This window comes from Lolium perenne, chromosome 7, assembly GCF_019359855.2.
Source record: "Lolium perenne isolate Kyuss_39 chromosome 7, Kyuss_2.0, whole genome shotgun sequence".
Lineage (NCBI taxonomy): Eukaryota > Viridiplantae > Streptophyta > Magnoliopsida > Poales > Poaceae > Lolium > Lolium perenne.
In genome coordinates, this window is record NC_067250.2 from 319,526,497 (window position 1) to 319,537,301 (window position 10,805).

Consider the following 10,805-nt stretch of genomic DNA (forward strand, 5'->3'; position numbering starts at 1 on the left):
GATTAGAAACCAGACACACCATGGTGTATCAAACTGTAGCACACACGAACACAGTCGCCTCTCTCTCTCGTGGGTGTGCCACTGCCCGGAGCCTGATCTGAGAGGCGATTCCGATCTGGGTTTGCTAGACATCACGCCACCTTCTCATGATGGAAGACATGTAATTTCAGTTTTTTAGAACACATGTAACTGTAGGTAACTGTCGTGTACCAGGTCTATGCCATGTACTGAGCTCAGCCAAGGTCTACCAAGAGGACCAAGCCCGGCCCAAACCTGGGTGTGTTCAGTGTATTGGGAGATGTCCCTATGTAATGTGAAGTTGGGTGAGTCTAGGGTTATCAATGATGATTAGCGTGTAACGCTTGTATTCTTCGCCTACATGGTGCTTCTCTCTCCCCCTTTGAACTCGAGTTTCTAGTCTAGATATGTGTATATGTGGTTGTATCCATGCTCTCTAGCTATTTGGTACAGTAACATCATATCATAACATTTTCCTTGATAGGGGATTCATCTCGATGATACAACTTATTGTCAACTTGTACTTAGATTACAAAACCATGTACCTAATTAGTACATCCACCTGGTCCACCATAATAGACATGCATGCCATCATTGTCCTGCCCGAATTTATCAACTGTGTAACATGTCATCTTGCTACTGCTTGCAATGGTCTTTGCGCTATTCGGTGTAACATACATGTTATTCCCATCCACAATTTTAATATCTCTCACAAAAGCTGCTTTCCCATAACCCTCCGAAGCATAATGCCCACTACCCATTTCAGGAAAATATGACTGAACTGTTGGGCCACTAAGATGTCCACCCCAAAATGCTATATTCGATTTATCCTTCAAGTGGTTGAAGATTGAAGCCGGCCAGTATCCAACTGGGGTCTTGTTCTTACCATATGCTAACCACCAGTTTGCGGTCTTTGGGTCCTATAACACATTAAAGATGATATATGATGGTCATGTAATATTAAGTGCACAAAATGGCAATGCCATATTACACCAAAATATCACTAATATCTATGTTTCATATTGTTTCTATAGTTCAGCTGACAATTCCAATCAATATGCAACCTCCTTTCAGAAATAAGTGACTCAACTTTATCTTGATAAAGATGTATCTACATTCTAAAATGCATCCAGATACATTCGTATCTAGAAATAGTTGAGGCCCTTATTTCCGGTCAGAGGAAGTAGGATAATAGAAGATATAATAGAATAAACTAAATGGGGTCAATCAACATTAGTGACAGGGGTTATTTATAGTATGTGTAAATTGATAATTCAAATACTTCATAGGAGCAACCTTTCTTAATTTTTTGTTCCATATATTTTATCTACTATTGATGGACTAGGGAAAACAATGTATTATTGCTCCAATTACTAGATTTGAATACATAATCTCTTGTAACATTAGAAAATCCTGACATGGATGCAAATTAGTTGCGCATGTACATGACCCACATTGCATGAACGTAAATTAGTCATACGTTATTTAATCTTATAAAAATACCTTAAACAAATGAACATGTATTTCATATTGAGCGCCATTATAGGTAGAAACTGGATGTATCCTTCCTCCAAGGACAACGCTCGGACTAACTTGCACAAAACCAGGACATCGGTGATCCCAACAAGCATTGTTGTCCTTACCATACTGACACAAAAATATACTAGTTAAAGAAGCTTATACTTCCATAGTGATAATGCATAACATTTGGGGTTGAGGTTGCTTATCCTTACCCAAGTAGTGTGAAATCTAGCAAAATCATCACCATGCAAGCTTGGCCACACCTACAAGGTGTGATAGGACATTACCAACTCCGAGAAATCCCGTGAAATGTGTGCACTAGTTTGGAATGATATGAAAAATACAAGCATAGTGTTTCTATTACTTCAAATGTAACTAACATATGATGTTCATGTATTGTTAGCTAGATATATTTCCTTATGTAAAATATTTAAAATCATATACGAGCATTTATATTATAAGTAATTCCTTGGATGAATGTTTAAATTTTTGAAGTTTTCAACTATTTCTAAGCATGGTTAGAATTAAGTTGATTGTACTTACAACAGATCCAGCAGCTATTGTTTCATAATAGCTCGTGTTCTCGTTATTTGACATCTCAACCCATGATGCACTAAAATCTGCAGTTTTTTCTTTCACTTTTGGCTCATAAACATTGATGGAAACATGAGATCCGTATATATCATCTACGATTTTGATACCTGCGAGCTACAACAAACAAATAAATATTAATTATTAGGGACAGTAAAGAGTAACCATATAACCACGAGGATAGTGGAACAAATGGATTTAAATTGTTCAAATAGCCATCATGTTGCTATAAAAAAATCATGGGTTTTTATTATTAAGTGCAAAATTTAAAAGGAAAAAATATGTCAATGTTACTTTCTTGTATGATGATTATAATTATTGATATTTCGTATGATAGGAAAGTGGATTTGAACCTATTATAGATGTTGGAAATTGACATGATCCTACCTGGTTGGATCAAGCAATTAAGTGTGTGAAATGTTCATCTTTCAATAAATGGTATCTACTTAGTAACCACATGAGATTGCATACATTGTTGATTATCAGAAAATAGTTTGGTCCATGGCACGTTTTCGTAAGCATGTTCCATGGATAGTTGAAGCCACAAAAATGGATAAGGTAAACATTACCTGGTGTAAATTTTAGCTTCCTAAACCTATTTATAGTGGGTATTGGAACTTACATATGTGGATTCCACAATGTGTTCCACTATATATAACATATTAACTAGAGACATGATAAATATAAGGTTACAAATTTTGTTCACCACACATTTAGTACATATCAGTTATTTGTACAAATATATTGTGTGACACTAGTGACTAAATTAGCTACTCAATTTAGTATATATATATATATATATATGTGTGTGTGTGTGTGTCAAGTATGTCATTGTTTGAAGAAACTTTGAATATTGTATTCATGAAAAATGTTTTTTTCTCTCGCAAAGACTATGCCGAAGTACTCTTTTCAAAGCTTGGAGTAAGATTCCATCCGGAAGTGAGTCTGTCCAAACTAGTTTGCCCTACTTTGGGTAAAATACATTCAGATGACAAATCCATTATGTTTTGATAACTTCAGTGGAACATCGAGTATTAGGACTATATAATTAAACACTCAATAACATTGGACACATAAGGGTAAAATGTGTACTCAATTGATGCTCAACTGTTGCTAATATATTATAACGTACCTCTCCTTTACCAGCATTATCCATCGGGTGATAATTTGAAATCTCTATTTTACCATCTTTTCTATCTTGTAATATTGGGATGGATCCTTCCGGGCATGCGACAAAGGGCAGTTGTGCCATTGAATTCGTAGCTTCGGTTAAAGCCCAACTATGTAGCTCAGATGGATAAGAGCTAGGTTTCATCTGTGCCACAAGTAGAACAACGTTAGTCTCAAACTGAACATCAAAGTGCTCTTACAACTACCACGGATGGAAAAAAGGGGTGAAGTTAATATGAAAACTGAAAAAAATGGACTTGAAACCTTTGATTTTCGCTTTTAGAAAAAAAACATGACTATGAGAAGTGCACAATACAAAAAAAGAAAAAGAAAAACACTATAATCAACAACAATGCATAAATTCATTTTTCCCTAATTTTCATATTTTAATTTACTCGTAATTTAAAAATATATTTCAAGAAATTTATTGAAACAGGCTGAGATTGTATTTAATTTTCTAATAGCAATATACTTATCTGTAAAAACAAATAAATTAAGACAAGCTTCAAAAGTTAAAAAAATGGACTCCAATATCCGGATGTTCCTTTCTTTTGATGTCAAAATCCACTTCTAGCCAATATATCAATCTCTCCATATCTAACCCGTCGGAGGATAAATCACATCTCTCCCATATCTGTTTTCTCCTTTCCCTTATTGGTAGATAAATCTTGAATTCTGGAGGTCTAGAATTTTCTTCCATGTCAACCAAAGCAACATCAACAAAGGAAGACAGTAAAATTGTCCATAATTCCAATACAGTTTCACTGAATACAAGTACGACTTTAAAATACTATACTGGTGATGATGTACCCAATATATGTTTTACATTGAAATCGCTAACAACTGACCTGTATTTCATGATTCTTCAACAAGGGGTGGTCAAGCGCTGGTTGTTGGTTTATATCAATGCACTTGAAGACGTCCGCATCTTCAGTCTATATTGGACATTCAAATACTTGTCAGAAATTTATCGCAATCTATATAAATACAACAAAGTCACTATTTTTCGTGTGAGTACCTTAATGGTCTCGATTGCATGATCATCAGATCGTATTTCTCCAAGAGCCAAAGACACACATAGGAGGAGAATGATCACTATGTTTGCTCTGAATGTTAACATTGTTGAAACGGTGATTGGTCAGCCTAATTTTCTTTGTTTCTTCAGCTACTATGCCTACTGATCGTGTTTTATAAGAGAGGGCGTGTGTGTGGTGGGAGGTAGGTAGGGGGGAGGGGTAATTATGTCATTTTTATGCTTGCCTGGATTATATGGACGCAGTAAATACTGCATTAAAAGGAATTGTCTGCTCCTAGCAATAAGTAAATAAAATGGCTGGACAAATTTCACACATACTTAATCAAGATAAGGTCGATATTATGGACTAGCCAGCTGGAAGGAAATAAAGGATATGCATATAAATTGTCTTGATTTGGTTTCCTAATTTATTCATATGTCAGAAAACTTAGTGTGTTTAACCCTGAAAAAAAAATCAGTCTTTACAAATCAACTATATTAATTAAATTGAGGTAAATAAATATTTATAATCTTATTTTCTCGTGGTAGTGAATGCACAACCAGACGTGTGCAACAGCTAAAGGGGGGGAGAATCTACAACCTGTTCATCAGCAAAAGGGCCAAAAACGTTTCGTCCCTGGGCTCCCGCGAGTCCCAGGGCGAAACCCTAAATCGCCGCCGCCAGAGCTCTTCTCCCCCTTCCCCGCTTCGCTGCCGCCAGGAGGGCGCCGCCGGGCGAAGCTCCGGGGCGCCAGCGGCGGCGGGGCACCTCTCCCCTCCTCGCGGTGTCGCCGGCGCGGGCGGTCTCGTCGCGAAGGGGCACGACGCTGGCAGGGGGCGTGGCGGCGTGGTGGCTCTGTGTGCTGGGCGCACTCGGGCGGCGGCGACTCCGGCGGAGGCATCTGCGCGGCGCCGGGCAGCGCGAGCTCGGCGGCGGCGGGATCGGGCGTCGAGCACGGCGGCGCGAGCTTCGACGGCCACGGCGGGGCGGGCCGGCGGTGGCGAGGCCTTCAGGGATGGAGCAGGGCGAGGCGTGAGCTGGGTGGCCTCCCTGGCCGCCCTGCGTGCGGGTTGGGGCAGGGGTCCCGGGCCCTGCCAGGCCCAGTTCGCCCCCAGATCTGGTACCCGGCGGCCATGGTGGCCGGCGGCTGCCTCTCTGCCCTTCTTTGGGGTCTATAGGTCGAACCTCGCGGCGGTGTTTCTTGTTTCCCTCGGTGCTGCAGCGGGCAGGGTTGGGATGTCGGGGCGGCGGCCCAAGAAGGGGGGAGCTATATGGTTGGCGGGTGAGCCAGTAGCTCTGGTGTTGGTCGGTGCCATGGTTGTGGGGGCGACGTGGTAATCGGCGAGTCGAGTGGTGTGGGGTGTAGATGGCGGTGAGGTTGCCAAGGGGAAACCTTTGCCGCTCGGGCCACGGCGGCGGCGTCCGCAGACGGCGTTCCGTTGTTGAAGGCGCCGTGAGGCCAACCTCCGTCCCTCTACTTCGTCCGGGTGAAAACCCAAGATCCTCGGATCGGGCGGTGGCGGCACTCCGGTGTCGTGCTCTTCTTAAAGACACCGTCTTGGAGCCTGATACGTCTCCAACGTATCGATAATTTCTTATGTTCCATGCCACATTATTGATGTTATCTACATGTTTTATGCACACTTTATGTCATATTCGTGCATTTTCTGGAACTAACCTATTAACAAGATGCCGAAGTGCCGATTCTTTGTTCTGCTGTTTTTGGTTTCAGAAATCCTAGTAACGAAATATTCTCGGAATTGGACGAAATCAAAGCCCAGGGGCCTATTTTCTCACGAAGCTTCCAGAAGTCCGAAGGAGAGACGAAGAGGGGCCACGGAGGGGCCACACCCTAGGGCGGCGCGGCCCCCCCCTTGGCCGCGCGGCCCTGTGGTGTGGGGCCCCCGTGCCGCCTCTTGACCTGCCCTTCCGCCTATAAAAAGTCTCCGTGACGAAATCCCCAGTACCGAGAGCCACGATACGGAAAACCTTCCAGAGACGCCGCCGCCGCCGATCCCATCTCGGGGGATCCAGGAGATCGCCTCCGGCACCCTGCCGGAGAGGGGATTCATCTCCCGGAGGACTCTACGCCGCCATGGTCGCCTCCGGAGTGATGTGTGAGTAGTCTACCCCTGGACTATGGGTCCATAGCAGTAGCTAGATGGTTGTCTTCTCCCCATTGTGCTATCATTGTCGGATCTTGTGAGCTGCCTAACATGATCAAGATCATCTATCTGTAATTCTATATGTTGCGTTTGTTGGGATCCGATGAATAGAGAATACTTGTTATGTTGATTATCAAAGTTATATCTATGTGTTGTTTATGATCTTGCATGCTCTCCGTTATTAGTAGATGCTTTGGCCAAGTTGATGCTAGTAACTCCAAGAGGGAGTATTTATGCTCGATAGTGGGTTCATGCCTCCGTGAATCTGGAGGAGTGACAAGAACCACTAAGGTTATGGATGTGCTGTTGCCACTAGGGATAAAACATTAGTGCTATGTTCAAGGATGTAGTCACTAGTTACATTACGCGCAATACTTAATGCAATTGTCTGTTGTTAGCAACTTAATACTGGAGGGGGTTCGGATGATAACCTGAAGGTGGACTTTTTAGGCATAGATGCAGTTGGATGGCGGTCTATGTACTTTGTCGTAATGCCCAATTAAATCTCACTATACTCATCATGATATGTATGTGCATGGTCATGCTCTCTTTATTTGTCAATTGCCCAACTGTAATTTGTTCACCCAACATGTTGTTCGTCTTATGGGAGAGACACCTCTAGTGAACTGTGGACCCCGGTCCAATTCTCTTTACTGAAATACAATCTACTGCAATACTGTTCTACTGTTTTCTGCAAACAATCATCTTCCACACAATACGGTTAATCCTTTGTTACAGCAAGGCGGTGAGATTGACAACCTCACTGTTTCGTTGGGGCAAAGTACTTTGGTTGTGTTGTGCAGGTTCCACGTTGGCGCCGGAATCTCTGGTGTTGCGCCGCACTACATCCCGCCGTCATCAACCTTCAACGTGCTTCTTGGCTCCTCCTGGTTCGATAAACCTTGGTTTCTTTCTGAGGGAAAACTTGCTGCTGTGCGCATCATACCTTCCTCTTGGGGTTCCCAACGAACGTGTGAGTTACACGCCATCAAGCACTTTTTCTGGCGCCGTTGCCGGGGAGATCAAGACACGCTGCAAGGGGAGTCTCCACTTCTCAATCTCTTTACTTTGTTTTTCTCTTGCTTAGTTTTATTTACTACTTTGTTTGCTGCACTAAATCAAAATACAAAAAAAAATTAGTTGCTAGTTTTACTTTATTTGCTATCTTGTTTGCTATATCGAAAACACAAAAAAATTAGTTTACTTGCATTTACTTTATCTAGTTTGCTTTATTTACTACTGCTAAAATGGCCAACGCTGAAAACACTAAGTTGTGTGACTTCACAACCACAAATAATAATGATTTCTTATGCACACCTATTGCTCCACCTGCTACTACAGCAGAATTCTTTGAAATTAAACCTGCTTTACTGAATCTTGTTATGCGAGAGCAATTTTAAGTGTTAGTTCTGATGATGCTGCTGCCCATCTTAATAATTTTGTTGAACTATGTGAAATGCAAAAATATAAAGATGTAGATGGTGATATTATTAAACTAAAATTGTTCCCTTTCTCATTAAGAGGAAGAGCTAAAGATTGGTTGCTATCTCTGCCTAAGAATAGTATTGATTCATGGACTAAATGCAAGGATGCTTTTATTGGTAGATATTATCCCCCTGCTAAAATTATATCTTTGAGGAGTAGCATAATGAATTTTAAACAATTAGATACTGAACATGTTGCTCAAGCTTGGGAAAGAATGAAATCTTTGGTTAAAAATTGCCCAACCCATGGACTGACTACTTGGATGATCATCCAAACCTTCTATGCAGGACTAAATTTTTCTTCACGGAATTTATTGGATTCAGCTGCTGGAGGTACCTTTATGTCCATCACTCTTGGTGAAGCAACAAAGCTTCTTGATAATATGATGATCAATTACTCTGAATGGCACACGGAAAGAGCTCCACAAGGTAAGAAGGTAAATTACGAAGAAACCTCTTCCTTGAGTGATAAGATTGATGCTATTATGTCTATGCTTGTGAATGATAGGACTAATATTGATCCTAATAATGTTCCATTAGCTTCATTAGTTGCACAAGAAGAACATGTTGATGTAAACTTCATTAAAAATAATAATTTCAACAACAATGCTTACCGGAACAATTCTAGTAACAACTATAGACCATATCCTTATAATAATGTCAACGGCTATGGTAATTCTTATGGTAATTCTTACAACCATAATAGGAATTCACCCCCTGGACTTGAAGCCATGCTTAAAGAATTTATTAGTACACAAACTGCTTTTAACAAATCTGTTGAAGAAAAGCTTGGGAAAATTGATATACTTGCTTCTAAAGTCGATAGTCTTGCTGTTGATGTTGATCTTTTGAAATCAAAAGTTTTGCCTAATGAGAATCATCATAATAAAATTTCTACTACAGCAAATGCCATTCAAGTTAGAATTAATGAGAATATAAGATTAATGGCTGAACTGCGTGCTAGGTGGGATAGAGAAGAAAATGAAAAACTAGCTAAAGAGAAGAATATAGCTAAAGTTTGGACTATTACCACCACTAGTAATGCTTATGCTACACATGTTGCTGCACCTCCTACTCATACTAATAAAAGAATTGGTGTTAGCAATGTTTCCACTTCTAATGCAAAGCGCGAAAAAGCACTGAAAGCTGCTAAAGCTACTTGAAAGCGCCTTTGATAAAGCTGCTGAAATTTTTTCCAACATTGGGGATGATGATCCCATTGCTTTAGATTATAATGGTTTGAATTTTGATGATTGCCACATCTCTGAAGTTATAAAGTTCTTGCAAAAACTTGCTAAAAGTCCTAATGCTAGTGCTATAAATTTGGCTTTTACACATCATATTACAAATGCTCTTATAAAAGCTAGAGAAGAGAAACTAGAGGGCGAAGCCTCTATTCCTAAAAAGCTAGAGGATGGTTGGGAGCCCATCATTAAGATGAAGGTTAAAGATTTTGATTGTAATGCTTTATGTGATCTTGGTGCAAGTATTTCTGTTATGCCTAAGAAAATTTATAATATGCTTGACTTGCCACCGCTGAAAAATTGTTATTTGGATGTTAATCTCGCTGATCATTCTACAAAGAAACCTTTGGGTAAAGTTGATAATGTTCGTATTACCGTTAACAATAACCTTGTTCCCGTTGATTTTGTTGTCTTGGATATTGAATGCAATGCATCTTGTCCCATTATATTGGGAAGACCTTTTCTTCGAACTGTTGGTGCTATTATTGATATGAAGGAAGGTAATATAAAATATCAATTTCCTCTCAAGAAAGGTATGGAACACTTCCCTAGAAAGAGAATGAAGGTACCTTTTGATTCCATTATGAGAACAAATTATGATGTTGACACTTCGTCTCTTGATAATACTTGATACACACTTTCTGCGCCTAGCTGAAAGGCGTTAAAGAAAAGCGCTTATGGGAGACAACCCATGTTTTTACCTACAGTACTTTGTTTTTATTTTGTGTCTTGGAAGTTGTTTACTACTGTAGCAACCTCTCCTTATCTTAGTTTTGTGTTTTGTTGTGCCAAGTTAAGCCGTTGATAGAAAAGTAAGTACTAGATTTGGATTACTGCGCAGTTCCAGATTTCTTTGCTGTCACGAATCTGGGCAAAATCCCTCTGTAGGTAACTCAGAAAATTATGCCAATTTACGTGAGTGATCCTCAGATATGTACGCAACTTTCATTCAATTTGAGCATTTTTATTTGAGCAAGTCTGGTGCCATTTTAAAATTCGTCAATACGAACTGTTCTGTTTTGATAGATTCTGCCTTTTATTTCGCATTGCCTCTTTCGCTATGTTGGATGAATTTCTTTGATCCATTAATGTCCAGTAGCATTATGCAATGTCCAGAAGTGTTAAGAATGATTGTGTCACCTCTGAATATGTCAATTTATATTGTGCACTAACCCTCTAATGAGTTGTTTCGAGTTTGGTGTGGAGGAAGTTTTCAAGGATCAAGAGAGGAGTATGATGCAACATGATCAAGGAGAGTGAAAGCTCTAAGCTTGGGGATGCACCCGGTGGTTCACCCCTGCATATATCAAGAAGACTCAAGCGTCTAAGCTTGGGGATGCCCAAGGCATCCCCTTCTTCATCGACAACATTATCAGGTTCCTCCCCTGAAACTATATTTTTATTCCATCACATCTTATGTGCTTTTTCTTGGAGCGTCGGTTTGTTTTTGTTTTTGTTTTATTTGAATAAAATGGATCCTAGCATTCACTTTATGGGAGAGAGACACGCTCCGCTGTAGCATATGGACAAGTATGTCCTTGGTTTCTACTCATAGTATTCATGGCGAAGTTTCTCCTTCGTTAAATTGTTATATGG

General features: G+C 40.3%; 1 protein-coding gene across 1 annotated transcript; it reads right to left on the bottom strand.

Annotated features, from left to right (window-relative positions):
- Window positions 1-496: 496 nt before the first annotated feature.
- On the bottom strand, window positions 497-4,443 carry LOC127321604 (protein neprosin-like). The gene is made up of 7 exons (XM_071824515.1): window positions 4,319-4,443; window positions 4,149-4,235; window positions 3,263-3,445; window positions 2,083-2,247; window positions 1,752-1,802; window positions 1,522-1,665; window positions 497-938 (listed from the first exon to the last, which is right to left on the bottom strand). Exons 1-7 carry the CDS (start codon window positions 4,418-4,420, stop codon window positions 564-566), a joined length of 1,107 nt encoding a protein of 368 aa, XP_071680616.1. The 5' UTR covers window positions 4,421-4,443; the 3' UTR covers window positions 497-563.
- Window positions 4,444-10,805: the final 6,362 nt, after the last annotated feature.